The following is a 16,553-nucleotide window of genomic DNA, read 5'->3' as shown; positions in this document are numbered from 1 at the left end:
GCCCCAGCTTCGGCCAACCTAGCAGTTTGAAAACATTCAAATGTGAGTAGATCAATAGGTATCGCTCCAGCAGGAAGGTAATGGTGCTCCATGCAGTCATGCTGCTTACATGACCTTGGAGGCACCTACGGACAATGCCAGCTCTTCAGCTTAGAAATGGAGATGAGCGCTAACCCCCATAGTTGGACACGACTGGACTTAATGTCAGGGGAAAACCTTTACCTTTTCCTCTGACATTATGTCCAGTGTCCCTCTTCTTATGAGCTGGTCATTGACCATAATAGAGTGAACTTGAACTTGAACCGTAACCTTTTCTGAGAGCGTCCGTTCTTTATTGTTCCTTAGCTGTGTGTAGCTCTCAGAATATTCATGTGAAAATTTCCTAGGCAGAGGTCATGACTTCTAGTCAGGCTTGAATTTTGGCACCTTTTAGATTAGAGATCAAACATTAGACTTTCCTTTAGCTTGTATAACACATTTGTAGTACATGAATATCTGTTTTTGCCCAAGTGCTGCAGCCTTTCTTTTGGAACTGATTCATAGGGAAGGCATGATGATCTCGAAGACAGACAACAAAACACCCAGTGCAGTGCAAGAAGTTGTGTGTGTGTGTGTGTGTGTTTTAAGCATTGCTCATAAATAGAGAGTGTTTCTGTAGCTGGAGGAAATGTAGGCTCAGCTTGGGAGCCAAAGGAGTATTGGGGAGATGGGGAGATACTGTGTATAATATTTTAAGTCAGTTCAGTAGGATGCTTTATTTACTGAAAAATTTACTGTTAAAAACTAGTAAGCAGAATATTGTCCCAGTTCAAGAATTACCTCTTCCAGAGGTTTTATATAGTTCTCTCTTGAGATCTACTGGAAACAGAATGGAATCTTGCAGGAGACGACTGCACAATGTTGTGGGGCCGAACAAAATTCCCCAATGCCACTTGGGGAAAGTAGGAATGGAGTCCTCTTCCCATCTCTTGTCTATAGAATTCATTCAAGACACCATGACTGAGAGGATCAAAATCCACTGAGATCCAGGAGAAGCAACAGAGATGGATGTCTTGTTTCTTTCTTGACAAATGTCATCCATCATCGACAGACATGTGGATCCAAGGCGAGACCAAAGTATCCCAAATAAGCATTAATAACTTATTGGAATCACCAAGTGAGGCCCCATCTACTCTGCCATATAATCCAGTTTCTGAATCCAGATTATTTGTTTTGGATTATATGGCAGTGTAGACTCATATAATCCAGTTCAAAGCAAATAATCTGGATTTAGAAACTGGATTATATGACAGTATAGATGGGACCTCCAAAACCATTATGAGCATTGGCAGAGCATGTCACCGACAAGTTATACCTTATCAAGGATTTTATATTGGCCTGTAGATATTTAAAGTGACCCTACATCAATAGTCTGAGTGCCTCATCTAAATTAACCTCATGAATTTCCTAGGGTTTTAAAACAAGGAATACTCAGAGGTGGTTTTGCCAGTTCTTTCACTGGAATATAGTTGACAGCATCTCCTGTTTGTGGTTTGTCTCCCATCCAAGGGTTGACCCATCTTAGCTTCCAGGATTAGGACATTTAGGCCTGATTATTTTCATGCCCAAAATCTATAATTTGAGGACTTCAGTAGTGTCCCCTTTGTGTCAGTCTTGGGAAATTCTTGCCCCATTAAAACAAAGGTGTTTGGTCTTGTCTTTTTAAATGAGCAGACATAATGGGTTTGAACATTATTGGGTTGAAATTTACTGGATACGTTTGGTCATTACTTAAGCCACATAGATTTCAGTGGGAAATAACAGCAATACTAATATAACGACATCTTTTAATGGAGATAAAACCTTTATCCCAATGTCTTTAGTGGATTTTGTGCAGGTTTTCCTAGGAAACGTCAGAACTTGGGAATATTTTAAACAGAAAGGGACATGAGCAAAGGATGTTGAATTTTTGAGAGTCTCACTGCAACCAAGGAAAATGTGCTTGGGCAAAGGAAAATAAGATTTTTTTTTTTGAGAAGATGCTTTCCATAAGAAACACAGCAAACTCTCCATTTTTAATTACTAGGAAAATAATTATATTGAAAGATTACTGACTGTAACAGTTGAAACTGTACAACAACAACATGTAGCCAGGACTATTGAAGATGACTTAGCCAGCTCTGGGGCACTGCAAGATGCCAGAAGAAAAATCATAAACAAAACACTCAGAGGCATTTCTGTGCCATTTGGCTGCATTACTCCATCATTTCACACAAAATGGAAAAATAAGACCTGCTTTTCTGGGGCAGCAGCTGAACGCAATGAAAACAACGCTGACTTCTAATATAAAATCAGTACTCAGAAGTGAAGCTAAAAAACCAAAAAAAATGGAAATGAGAAATATTACACCAGGGGGCCTGCAGAAATAGCACATGCATGTGCCAGAAATAGCACATACGGTAACTTTTAAAGAATCCAGAGAAGAGTCATATCAAACAAATTTAACAAAATTTTCTTTTCAAGATAAAATGTATTTACTTTTGCCATCTCTTTATTTTCATCTCCATTTTTGTTTGCTGTGTGTCTTAAAACCATTTCTAACTTATGGCAACCCTAAGCGAACTTGTCAAGAGATTTTTTTGGACAATGTTTGTTCAGAGTGGGTTTGGCCATGTCTTCCTCCAAGGCTGAAACAGTGTGACTTGCCTAAGGCTAACAAGTAGGTTTCCATGGATGAATCCTGGTCTCCAGAGTTACAGTCTGATGCTCAGTATGCCATGCTCTCCCATCACCCTTCTGGCCTCTTCAAAAGCAAGTTTCAACTCATCTTGTAACTCTCCATTGTTTTTCCAGTTTATTGTATCCTATTTGTAGTCAGCTGCATTTCTACAGAGTCACTGTTCAGAGTCCAAGTATGTTATTAATTGAACAAACATTTTCAATTATCACAGAAATAAAACATGTTGCTGTCAGCCTAATCCAGCATGGCTCTTGCTACAGAAAACCATGTTCAATGATTTGTGTTCTCTTAACTATCATTGGAGGTGTAAATCTATGGAGGTGTAAATCATACTCTGGAGATGCAATGCAGGCCGTAGATGCTGAAAGAGTATACCATATATGAACAATGCAAGTGCAAGTTGATTTACATAAATACTAGTCAAATATTTCACTGTTTGCTAAACTGGTTGAGCAGCAAGAGCACCAGTTGCATTAAAAACGAAAAATACGTTTCCCGGTGAAAATATCCCCCATGGATGAATATAGTGAAATGTATACCTCCAGAAGAAACAGAACTAGATGGATGTAATCCTTATAATTAAAGTCCTTTTTTCATGACTTGAAATGTTCTTTGTTTCTCTCCAGTAATACTCATTAGACTCAGAACAGTTGGTTTCATGCTCAAATGATAGTTACTTTAAAAGTTGGGCTGGTGAGGCATTGTTAAAGTTGGTGTATATTTAAGGCAGTTGAACAATTCAAATTGTATGTGTTTGTTGTTTTGTAACCAGTGATATTATACTGGTGTGGAAACATGGAAGATACTATATACACTCATGAATAAGTCAACCTCATTAATAAAAGTATTGTGGTTAAAATTATGGATTTTGTTTATGACCCATGGATTAGTGTTCCCTGTTTAATAAACCTCTGTGAACCTGAAAATGTGCATATCTATTAAAAACTGCAATTCAGAAATATCTGTTTTTAATTTTTGTATTTCTTTCTAATTACTCTGCATTTTTTGTTCATCCTGTTTTTGGGGAACTAAAACTTTCATAGGACAACACAGCTTTTATTAAAGGCCATTCCTAAAGTAGGTGGTTCCTAAAGGCCTGTGATGCTTGGGTGCTATAGTTGCTTCTACACTATGAATTTTAAACTAACATTTTATTAGTATTGGTGTTTTCATCTTTGTTCTATGTTTTGTAATATCTGTATTTAATAGTATTGTATTTTATCTGTGTATTTTAACTACGTCATAACCTGCCTTGAGCTTCCTTGGGGAACAAATCATCATCATCATCATCATCATCATGGGGGACACGGAAAGAGCCTCCCCGGAGATTGAGTGAATTCAGTCGGGCGTCCCCTGGGCAACGTTTCTTGTAAGCGGCCGATCTTTCCACCCCAAAAGCATTGGATGAATGGATGAATACCAAAGGTCTTTATCAAGACCATTGCTAACGATTATGTCTATTAATATAGAAAGTTTGTCACTTGCTAAGGAAGAACTATTAGCCAAAATGTCTGAGGACATCTCATGTGACATCCTATGTATACAAGAAACACACAGAGACATTACAATGAGAAGACCAAAAATTCTTGGAATGCAGCTGGCAGTGGAACGACCTCACAGACAATATGGCAGTGCCATTTCTGTACGATCTGGTGTAGCAATCTCTGCAACTTCCCTCACAGAAGTGAACAACATTGAAATCTTATCTGTGGAACTTGATAGTTGCACCGTATCATCACTCTATAAACCACCTGGGGCTGATTTCTATTTTACACCCCCAACCAGCTGCCACAATCATGAAGCCCATTTTGTTGTGGGAGATTTCAATAGCCATAGCTGTGTCTGGGGCTATGACGAAGATGATAGAAATGGCGAAGCAGTTCTAACGTGGGCCGACAACAGTAGAATGAGCCTCCTTCATGACAGTAAATTACCACCATCATTTAATAGCGGCCGATGGAAGCGTGGTTATAACCCTGATCTGATTTTTGTAAAGGAAAGCATAAGCCACCAATGCACCAAAAGGGTATTAAACTCAATACCTAACACACAACACAGACCAATATGCTGCGTAGCATATGCAGCTGTAAGACCGAAAAGTGTCCCATTCCGCAGAAGATATAACTTCAATAAAGCTAACTGGACAAAGTTTACAGAGACCTTGGAAGCTGCTATTTCTGATATAGAACCTTCTATAGAAAATTATGACCTGTTCGTAGAAGCTGTGAAAAGATCCTCAAGGCTCTCAATCCCTAGAGGCTGTTGCACAAGCTACCTACCAGGCCTAAACGAAGAATCACTAAATCAGCTACAAGAATATCTCAGATTATTTCAAGAGAACCCATACAATGATGGGACTATAGCAGCAGGCCAAAAACTATCTACAGCCTTAGCTAATGCTAAGAAAGACCGTTGGATAAAGCTGCTTGAGAACCTGGACATGTCCAAGAGTAGCCGAAAAGCCTGGCAATTGCTGAGACGCCTGGATAGTGACCCTCTGGTCAACCCTGGACACACGAACGTGACACCAGACCAGATAGCTCACCAGCTAATTCAGAATGGGAAAACCAACTGCAGCAGAATAAAGATGAAAATCAACAGGGTGCAGAACTTGAAACCCACCAGTTGACTTCTCCTCTAAACCTGAAAGAACTCAGAGAAGCCATCAAGCGATGTAAGACTGGTAAAGCACCTGGCCTAGATGACCTGATGATGGAGCAAATCAAACACTTGGGGGCCAAAGCTGAAAACTGGCTTTTGAAATTCTACAATCAATGCCTGGCACACAAACAGATTCCCAGAGCATGGAGGAAAACTAAGATAATTGCCATCTTAAAACCTGGTAAAGATGCCTCCAATGCCAGGAACTATCAACCAATCTCCCTCTTATGTCATCTATATAAAGTCTATGAGAGGATGCTATTAAATCGACTAGGACCTGTTATCGAACCCAAGCTTATTGCACAACAAGCAGGTTTCAGACCAGGGAAAAACTGTACAGGTCAAATTCTTCATCTGACTGAACATATCGAGGAAGGCTACGAGAAAGGCTGCATCACGGGAACAGTTTTTGTGGACCTTACGGCAGCCTATGACACGGTGCAACATAGAAAAATGCTGCATAAAGTCTACCATATCACCCGGGACTTTGACTTTACAAAAACTGTCCAGACCCTCTTAGAAAACCGCAGCTTCTATGTGGAGTTTCAGGGCCAGAAAAGCAGATGGAGGAGGCAAAAGAATGGTTTACACCAAGGCAGCGTTCTTGCACCAACCTTATTTAACATCTTCACGAACGATCAGCCACTACCACCACTCACAAAGAGCTTTATATATGCTGATGACCTTGGCCTTACAACACAAGCAAAAGATTTTGAAACAGTTGAAAAGCAACTCACCAATGCCTTGAAAGATCTCTCCAGCTACTACAAAGAGAACCACCTGAAGCCTAACCCTGCCAAGACACAAGTGTGTGCTTTCCACCTACGTAACCGTGAAGCCAACAGGAAACTGAAAGTTACTTGGGAAGGCCAAGAGCTCGAACACTGTTTCCATCCTAAATACCTTGGTGTCACCTTAGACCGAACACTAACATATAGGAAACACTGCATGAACACCAAGCACAAAGTAGCTGCACGCAATAACATCCTGCGGAAACTGACTGGCAGCGCATGGGGAGCAGACCCACAAGTAATAAGAACATCAGCCCTGGCCTTGTCTTTCTCAACTGCTGAGTATGCCTGTCCTGTTTGGCACAAGTCTGCCCATGCAAAGCAGGTGGACATAGCACTGAATGAAACATGCAGAATCATCACGGGATGCCTTAAACCTACACCTGTTGATAAACTCTATAAGTTAGCTGGCATTGCCCCTCCTGACGTGCGACGGGAAGTTGCTGCTAACGGTGAGAGAAAAAAGGTTGAACATTGTGAAAGCCACCCACTGCATGGCTATCACCCTCCTCCCACCAGACTCAAATCAAGGAAGGGCTTCATGAGAACCACCACTCCTCTTGATGTTCCTCCAGCAGCAGCAAGGGTGTCTCTCTGGGCAGCTAAACCTGGCAATTCTAACTGGATGGCCCCCCAAGAGGGTCTTCCTCCAGGGGCAAACCAGGAATGGGCAACTTGGAAGTCCCTGAACAGACTCAGAAGTGGAGTGGGAAGATCAAAAGACAACTTGGCAAGGTGGCACTACCTGGAGGAATCCTCCACCTTGTGTGACTATGGAGCTGAACAAACAACTCAGCATATGTATGCTTGCCCACAATGCCCTGCCTCATGTACGGAGGAGGAGTTGTTTAAAGCTACAGACAATGCGGTTGCTGTTGCCCGCTTTTGGTCCAAAACTATTTAGTTGCTTGTGATTTCTTTTCTTTTCTATTTTATTTCCATTATTTGAAATGTATTTGCTGTACCAATGCTTTTGACACGAAATAAATAAATAAATCATCATCATCATCATTTCAGTTTTTAATTGTGAGAATTCTCTGAAATGTTTGCAGAAATAGGAGTGCTTATGTCATCCAAAAGTTCATAAATCCCAACATGTTATAATGAATTGCCATGAAATAAATCAAAACTCAAGAATGTTGGTGTCAATTTGGAAATTAATATAGGAAAAAACAATCTCTCATTTAGAGATGAAACCTTGGTTGTAAATCCAGCACTTTGAAGCACCAGCGAGACAAATGTCTTACAAGGATGCCTGATGTGCAGTTTAAATAAAGGTGTTGTTCTGGTAGCTAGGGACCCTCTTTTTCTTTTTCTTTCACAGAAACATATTAAGAAATGCTTAAAATGAATTGATTGATAGTGTATGCAGATAGGGGAAGCCCATAGTAATGACTCAAAATCCAGTTATAATAGGGAGTCTATTACCAATGTACATGAGCATGATTAATTTATGAGAGTAGATCCCCATGGAATAGCCTCAAAAGAGACAGACATGGTTCCTGTACTGTAGATTTTTCAGACATATAAAAAATTGAATGATATGGATGGACTAAGTTATGGGCAGGTTGAATAAGCTGGAGAAAACTAGCCAAAGAGTACCAAACATATATTTGGATTTTTTTTTCTTTATAGCACTGTACAAACCAGACCTTGGAAAAAGTTACTTTTTGGATGATAGTTCCCAGATTTCAGTGGTGATATTGGCTGGAGAATGCTTGCAGCTTATATATCAACAAATTAATTTCCCCAAGCTCTGATATGATCAAAATAGATCCTTATATCCCACCCACCCAGAGTGTTTTTTTCTGGATTTTCTTTATACACTGGTGGATATTGGATGAAAAATGATCTGAAAAATAAAATACAAGTAAATACAAATAAAATATAAGTTCTTCAAGTTCAGGTGGAGATGCCCCCCCCCCAACCCAATCCAGCCTGTGACATACACAAATACAAAGGAGGCTGTTATATCAGATGTCCTTTCAAATTTTAGATATTGGAAACGACGAGTTCTCATTTATACACAAATTATGCTATATTGTTGTGCTTGGTGGAGGCTACAGGTGTCTATATTTGGTTGGATTGATTTCTGAGGCTGTATCTTACTTTTCAATAGTCTTCATCCTCTTCCTCCTCTTCCTCCTTCATCGTCATCATGGGACTCTGCTTTGTCTTAGATATTCAGACTGTGTAGCTTAAGGCAAACAGCAAAGCACTAAACAGGAAAAGGAAGAACATATGAATCATGTGGAAGAAAAGCAGGAGAGGAACGATTTGCATAGGTGAAGAAAGGGCAGTGAAACATCTGTTAGTAGCTGACATGTGTCAATTTTCAGTGCTCATTAAATTCGTATTAATGCCGAGTGGCTCTTAAGCTCCAAACAGTACCTCCTGGCTGCCATGTTCTCAAGTTGAGCCTTGGTGAGTGCTCAGGACTGTGGCTGCGCCTGTTTACTTGCCAGTGGCATGTGACCCAAGGTCAGGATTCTATTTAACCCCTCCTTGTAGGTCAAAAGACAAATTAATCTGGTGAGAATTGAATTGGAAATGAGGTGTTTGAATAACAGGTGTCCCATTAGTGATGTAGCTGCTAGGCTCAAACATGTATGCGTTCTCCCCCTTTGCCGCTCACAGACATGCCACTGGGGACAAGAAGTCAAACGTAAGACATCTGAGATGGAAAGTTGCTGCAGGGGATAGGAAGGAACAGGTGATTCGTTCAAGTATGTCTTGCAAATTACTTACTATTCTCATGCTTTGTGTTTGATACAGTCATGAGCTTCTGCCTGAGACTTTGGTGGATAAAAATTTGATGACAAAAAAGTTAGTTGTTATATACCTATTAGCATGAACAGATAAGTTTAAGGCACATTTATTCAAAAGTAGAATATTGCAAAAATAGGACTTCTTAAGCTATGTAATGTGGGGAGAATAACAATTACGTTTCCTCAAGTTACCTGTACAATTTTTCTACAATTGTTTCTTTCTTTCCTGGAAACGCTCAAGAAACTGGTGGCTGATGGCTTATGGACTATCACTGGTCCTGGATGAACACTTTGAGTAGCGCTGCTGTAGAGTGAAGTCATATTTGGCTACATGAATTCAGAATTGACAAACCTTAGGCAAAATCTACTTTTAGGTTTTCTTTCTGACCCTCTGAGCATCATCTGATGAACACATGCTGTTCCCTAGGACAACAAACCTTTGGAAGTCTACCAGCTTTTCTCCTGGATTTTCCTGTTGTAATAGGTTGAATGCCTCACCTAACAATTAGTTGCTAGGTGTAAGCTAAAATATCATTGTGATTTGGTCCTACCTTTTCGCCTTCAATAGTATCTTCTAGTACAAATATAGGTATAGATTGAGAAGGAGACAGAAAAATATAACAGTAGAGTGCAATGTAGCATGTCACAAACTTCTCTTTGAATCTTCTTGAACTTCAAAAATAGTTTACCGTCCATATGACATGTAAAACTGTTTTTGAGCTGTTTTTTGGTTTTGCTTTTAATATTTATTTTAAAAATATTTTTACAGGTTAAGCATCTCTTATCCAGAATCCCAAAATCTGATAAATTCCAAAATCCCAAACTGTCCACATGGGCAGCTCAGCTAGTGACACCTTTGCTTTCACTGGTTCAATGTATACAAACTTTGTTTCATGCACAAAAATATTTAAACTATTATATAAAATTGCCTTACAGTGTATAAAGTGCATTTCAAACCTATCTGGAAGATATCTCAGTTATATGTTTATGCAAATACAGGCATTTAAAAATCTGAAATCTAAAATATTTCTAATCCCAAGCACTTTGGATGAGGGATAAAAAATCTTCTATTTGTTTACTTCAACAAAATAACAGTGTAAAATAATAAACATAACTACACTATAAAATTACAAACCTCTCTTAGATATGATCATAAGCATCCACCTCAAATATAATAAATATATCATTTTATAATCAACTGGTCCTGGATGAACACTTTAATTTCTTTAATTAATAGAAATAATTTCTTTCCATTTTTGTCAGTCAATAATAATCAGTTTCCAAAATGCAAAGTACAGTAGAGTCTCACTTATCCAACACTTGCATATCCAACATTCTGGATTATCCAACGCATTTTTGTAGTCAATGTTTTCAATACATAGTGATATATTGGTGCTAAATTTGCAAATACAGTAATTACTACATAGCATTACTGTGTATTGAACTACTTTTTCTGTCAAATTTGTTGTATAAAATAATGCTTTGGTGCTTAATTTGTAAAATCATAACTTAATTTGATGTTTAATAGGCTTTTCCTTAATCTCTCCTTATTATCCAGCATATTCGCTTATCCAACGTTCTGCCGGCCCGTTTACGTTGGATAAGCGAGACTCTACTGTATTGAAGATCCTGTAACATGTATCTTCAATATTTATTCTGGAAGCCTGATGGTCTTGGGATATCAGATGTGTTGTTTACAAAATCAGTGAACCGCATCCTAATGGTTTCCCCATACAAAGCTGTTTTCTGATAAATATAAGTCTTTCTGAAAACATATAGGCATCTAAATTTTCTGGAAAATCAGGGTTAGTAGATGAAAATAATATTCTTCAGCAGGAAGAAGCTAGGTTTATGAAAGGTCTCAGTAAAGTAATTTTTTGTATTGTATCATTATCATTAAATATCATTAAATATGTAAATATGGAGCCCCCAGTGGTGCAGCAGATTAAACCACTGAGCTGCTGAACTTGCTGACCAAAAGGTCGGTGTTTCGAATCTGGGGAGCAAGGTGAGTTCCCGCTGTTAGCCCCAGCTTCTGCCAACCTAACAGTTCAAAAACATGCAAATGTGGGTAGATCAATAGGTACGCTCCAGCAGGAAGGTAATGGTGCTCCATGCGGTCATGCCGGCCATATGACCTTCGAGAAGTCTACGGACAATGCTGGCTCTTTAGCTTAAAAATGGAGATGAGCGCCAACCCCCAGAGTCAGACACGACTAGACCTAATGTCAGGGGAAAACCTTTACCTATGTAAATATACCAATAGTTCTTCCAAGTGGCTTTTTGCTGCTTTTATTGACTTCTCTTCAAGTTTTGTTTTAATTACAAGAAATCATCTCTGGGACAGGCTTGCAGATAGGAAAATTAATGAGATTGCTGCTCCAGATTTGGGAATTTTATACAAATATAACTGTGAAGGTACAGGTTAGCATCTGCTAAAGATGCATCTGTATAATAAAAGGAGTTGAACAAGGTTTTTCTGTTGACACCCCTACTGGTTAGTTTTTACATTAATAGTAATATAACTGAGTTACCCTGTCCAGGCTAATTCCCCACAAGAACGATAAAATTGTGATCCTGATATATGTTGATGTGGTACTGCTGTTAATAAATAAAACTGTGCTAAAGAGAAGTCTGAACAAATTTTATGATTTCTTTTACACAGAGCAGCTTATAACTAATCACAGTAAATCTAAGGTTTAATGACATGCATCCTCCCAGGTATTACTGGAGTTTAGATAGAAAAATAAGATGGAACAAGTTTCCTCTTTCAAATATTTGGGCATATGTTTTGATAAGAAATATTATTGAAAGATTCACTTGCAGATTATTAAAATAAGAGCACAGAACAAAATCTGAGCTGTTATTTTTATTATTGTTATTATTCTACAGGAGGCAGGTTGGTAATTCCAGATCTGAAAGTGGTTTTTGGAGAAGGAGTCACCCCGAATCCAATATGGCTTTGAAATATGGGAGACAAGACATAACAATTTAGAAAATTTGGGATTTTGGCAAAATAAGCTTCTTGAGTACTTATTCCAGCCCTGTGGCATCAGGTAAAGCTAGGGCCAAGAAGCAGTTCTATTTATTATAAGAAGGTTTGCTTCAGAGGACATCGGTTGGACTAATTAAGTTATGTCAAGAGTTGCTAACCTCTACTACCCTGTAATCAGACATTTTTATTACACTACAAATTAAAAACAAACTAAAAGGTTGGACAGCATTAAGAATGAAATGTAATTAAATCTTCAATTTTTCCATTGGTAATGTTTGCTGAAAATAAATAATGGAAGAGGTCACTATTTACAGTTCCTTTGCCTCTCTGAAAACTGCATTTACAGATTATGTTGTCAATCTATGTCCAAATCACAGTTGAATGGACGATGAAGGTATGTTCCAATAAATGGACGATCCTGTATTTGTGATGTGTGACGAGGATATCTCATTATACTTATTGTTGTTATTGCTGTGCTCCTTAAAATCATTTCCAGCTTATGGCAACCCTAAAATGAATCTATCACATGGTTTTCTTTGTAAGAGTTTTTTTTGCCTTTTTCTAATGCTGAGGTCACTGCTGTGATCCATATCCAAATCCCAAGAGATCGAAAATGCTTGTGGATTACATGCTTAATTGTGAATGGATTGTTGTAAATGTTTTAATTGTTTTTATGTATTTTATAATTTTCTTTTATAATGTCCAATTGAATTGTGCACTCTTTTTAAGGCATCAAATAGTTGCCTATATATAAAGCTGCCTTGAGTTCCCTCCGGGGTTGGGAAAAGTGGAGTATAAATGTCATAAATAAATAAATAAATAAATAAAGCTGAAAAAAGTATTCATGCAGTCATTCAAAATGCTATTTCAGTGAAATGTGCAGGTAGCTTGATTTTTATTGTATTTTATTGTTGTAAAATATATGTTATGATGTGATTTATAATGGCTTTTTAGACAAATGCAATATCAAGTACATCACTTTACTAAGTGCAAGGTATGTTTTTGCTAAATTTACATTTAGTTTGTTAAGGAAAAAACTAGGCATAGCTTGAAATAATATTGTTGCCAATTTCCATTCTTTCTTTTTTCTTTCTCTCTCTAGAGGACGAGGAAGATGAGGAATTGGTTGAACCAAAAGCACAAAATGATTCTGAAACAGAAACTCAAGAAAAAAAGAAAGAGGTGAAAGAAGGTATGTTTAGGCTTTATTCACACTTCATTAAGCATTAATTTTTTTCCAATTTCACTTCATATTGTTTTTAAACTCTGATTGCTATTGTTGTTATTTTGGTATGTTTGGGCTGCACTAGAACTCTAGGCCCTCCAGAGCAATTACAAAATTGCACTAGAGCAGTGGTTCTCAGCCTGTGGGCCCCCAGATGTTTTGACCTTCAACTCCCAGAAACCCTAACAGCTGGTAAACTGGCTGGGATTTCTGGGAGGCCAAAACACCTGGGGACCCACAGGTCAAGAACCACTGCACTAGAGGATCTAGAGATTTTTTTTAGAGTAATGTTCTTTCTAGGAATCTCTAGGTACGCTCTCAGACATACGTTAAATCCGCTTAAAGAAACCCATTTCGAAGCGGGTTAAAGTCCCCACACTGTGGGGAAAAAAGGGTGTTGCCCATTGGCTGTTTCCATGTCATCCCAAAAACTTTCAGGATGGCATCGGGTCACCTCCCCCCCCCCCCCAAAAAAGCCCTAAAACAACAGAAAACATACTGGGTGACTGTGATGCCTCTCTATAGGCCTCCTGAACATACCAGTGACACACCAAGAGGAAAGGGGATGGGGACGGGACCAGGAGCGATTTGCCCCTCTGGCCTCTTGGTGCGTCATTTGTACATTCTAGGAGGCTTGCAAACAAGCATTATCATGGCCCGGTGATTTTTCTGTTGTTTTCAGGACTTTGGGGGGGGGGGTGCCCTCCTCGCTTTTCCGGGCTCATGGGGCCCGAAGAAGCAAATCGAGCTGTTGAGACAGACTACTGGGACTGTGGAAGCAGTCCCAGTAGTCTGTCCCCACATGACGCATACCCATTAGAACTGGATCTTTCAGGAAGACCAGGATCTAATGGGGTATCTAAATAATTCAGGACAAAGCAGGGTTTTCCTACTTCGTCTCGAATTATTTCACTTTTACCTGAGGTGTGGTTTGGATGCCTCAGGTAAAAGTCCAACAGGGCCTGCATTTTGGGCCGTGTCTGGAAGGGCCCTAGGTCAACTTCCAGTTGTGATCAACTTCCAGAAAAAGTTTGGCAACAGTAAAAGGTTTCTGGACACCACCTAGACATTTACATAAATGTGTTAGCAACAATGTGCAAAGTTTACAGTGAAATCTGCAGAAAATTCTCCAGCTGTACTCCACAAAAAGGAAAATCAGCCTGTTTAGCAAGCCCTGTAAATTCTGGTTTAGTGTCAGTAAATGTTTGATTTCTATGTCTATTTTATATATCTATATACCTGGGATCACAAAAAAAATCTACAGCAAAAAAAGGTTGTGAGTGGAAAAAGTTTAAGAAGCCCTGTTTTAGACTATGAATGTCATAATCCAGCAACCAACATTCTGGCTCTAAGATTTGTAGCAAAATAAGTAAATTTTCCAAGCTTGGATAAAAACTGTGGATGTTAGTCAAGTCCGTATATCTGGATGTATATTTAGCATAGACTTTGCACCTTTGTTTCTAATAGGTTAAGCAAGTAGGCTTAAAGAAAAAACAAGGCCAATGTGTTTGAATACTGTATTAGTTATTCCATTTTGGTAGAGATTTGTGCTACATTTCTTCCCGTTGCCACATTAAAGCAGCTCTAATTCAGATATCTCTGGAAGGCGACATTGTGGATTATGCGTGAATACTTTTTAAAGCCAAACTAAATAGACTCCTGAAAGATATATATTTATTTTAGTTTTTCACATGCTTGCAACTGAGCCCTTTGTATACTTTTGTTGTTGTACTTGAAGGAGAGCCATGACTAACATCATCTATTTCTTTGTTATAGTTTAGTCTAGGAGAAGTGCCTCATGTTGCCACTGGCTCCTCTTCTTGTCTAGTCAAGCCAGGTCCCGGGTGAATGGTAGCTGTGTGTTGGGGTTTTGGGTAGTAACAGTTTTTGAGATGGTCAGACCACAGAATTCAAAAGGAAGTGTGGTATTTGACTCAAATATGACAGCACTTGGTGAGAGCGTTAGTATTTTAGGCGCTAAACAAAAATAAAATGAATTACTGCTGATACTGTATCACAGAAAAGGAATTGTCTTTGAAATGAGAGAGCCCAAAAACTACATCGAGATCAGTGTTTCTCATCATAAATTACGTAGACTGTAGACTTATTTCTGGCCCATGTTTCTCAAGGTCTGCTTTCAGTAAAATCTACAAATCACATTCCCTCAAACTTTCCTGATTTGGCAGAGACAGTCATCCCACTGTTTCAGCTGCTTTTCTCTCTTATCTTTCCACTTCCTTGGCTTATTTCAATTGTTGTTCAAAATCCAGAAGCAATTTATACTCCATTAACTTTGCAGAGGAAGAGGACAGAATTTTGTTCTTCTCTGTAGTCCCAAGCAAAAGCAAACAACTGCAGCCTTTCCTGACCTGATTTTGTCTTGTCTCTTCTTCCTCATTAATATTTTTTTTCTCTTTTTTTAATGATGTCCTAATGTTCCTTGGCCACGTGTCTGAGTTTTCATCTGACAAATGTTGAAGGATACACAATCAATACCCAGAAAAGTGCTGCCACTGAAATACATAGATTACCTTTTGTTGGCAGCTGAGTAATAGCACCCCACCATGCATTCAGAATTATTGAAATAATTTATTGATTCTTGTGACTTTGGGAGCTATTTGTGAGCCAGTTCTACTGAATCCAGTTTATTCACAATCAATTAAAACTAGGATTGTATCCTTAATATCTGAAATAGCTAGGAGAGAATATAGATAAGAGTTCCTTTTCTCTCTTTCCTTTGCTTTTATTCTCCCCCCTCTGTAAATTCATATCTGATTCCCTCATATAATCCCTTCCATGTCTGAGTTTCTAGCCTCTGTGTGCGCTTCATGGAAGTGATTAAAAACATGTTAGAAACAAAACAGGAATTGAGAGTTACATTTCCTGTTGGTACTGGGTTCTACAATGCTTATTCAGAATTAAGGGCTTTCCTGCAAATTAGTCTATAATGGGTTAAATGCATGTTTATGTTGGCATAAAGTGCTCTAGTTTCTTTTCTTTTCTTTTCTGCACAAAGAAATACAGTATTTTCCCCTCTGGACTTTTAAAGAATCTCTAATAGATATTATAGCGGCGCCATTCACACTTCTGTATAGGCAGTTAAAGCCTGTGTCAGCACTTCCCTTATGAATCTTGTTTTTCAATGACTTTATAACCCTGCCATTAAAATTTGTTCTGAGGGAAAAACTGGCTATCACACAAGGAGCTGAACTTTCATTTTTACTTTTAAAACCCTGGATTGTTCAAATCATATCAGCATCCAGTTTTTTAAAGGAATATAAATAAAGGAGTTATATTTACATGGAACAAAAACAACAGCAGCACATAATTTTTCAAAATGAAATACTATTTAGAAGCACTTCACAATTTGAAAGCAGGGTGCATCCACACTGTG

General features: G+C 38.5%; 1 protein-coding gene across 4 annotated transcripts in view; it reads left to right on the top strand.

The window, feature by feature from the left end:
* dync1i1 (dynein cytoplasmic 1 intermediate chain 1) overlaps nucleotides 1-16,553 on the top strand; it is a 208,673-nt gene that overhangs the window by 79,008 nt on the left and 113,112 nt on the right. For all 4 annotated transcript variants that reach the window (XM_008112554.2, XM_008112553.2, XM_003221989.3 and 1 more), the window contains one exon: nucleotides 13,037-13,126. In XM_008112554.2, coding sequence (XP_008110761.1) covers nucleotides 13,037-13,126 — 90 coding nt within the window. The remainder of the gene's footprint in view (nucleotides 1-13,036; nucleotides 13,127-16,553) is intronic.

Source organism: Anolis carolinensis, chromosome 6, assembly GCF_035594765.1.
Source record: "Anolis carolinensis isolate JA03-04 chromosome 6, rAnoCar3.1.pri, whole genome shotgun sequence".
In the NCBI taxonomy this organism is placed as follows: domain Eukaryota; kingdom Metazoa; phylum Chordata; class Lepidosauria; order Squamata; family Dactyloidae; genus Anolis; species Anolis carolinensis.
This window is presented reverse-complemented; position numbering and strand designations above follow the sequence as displayed.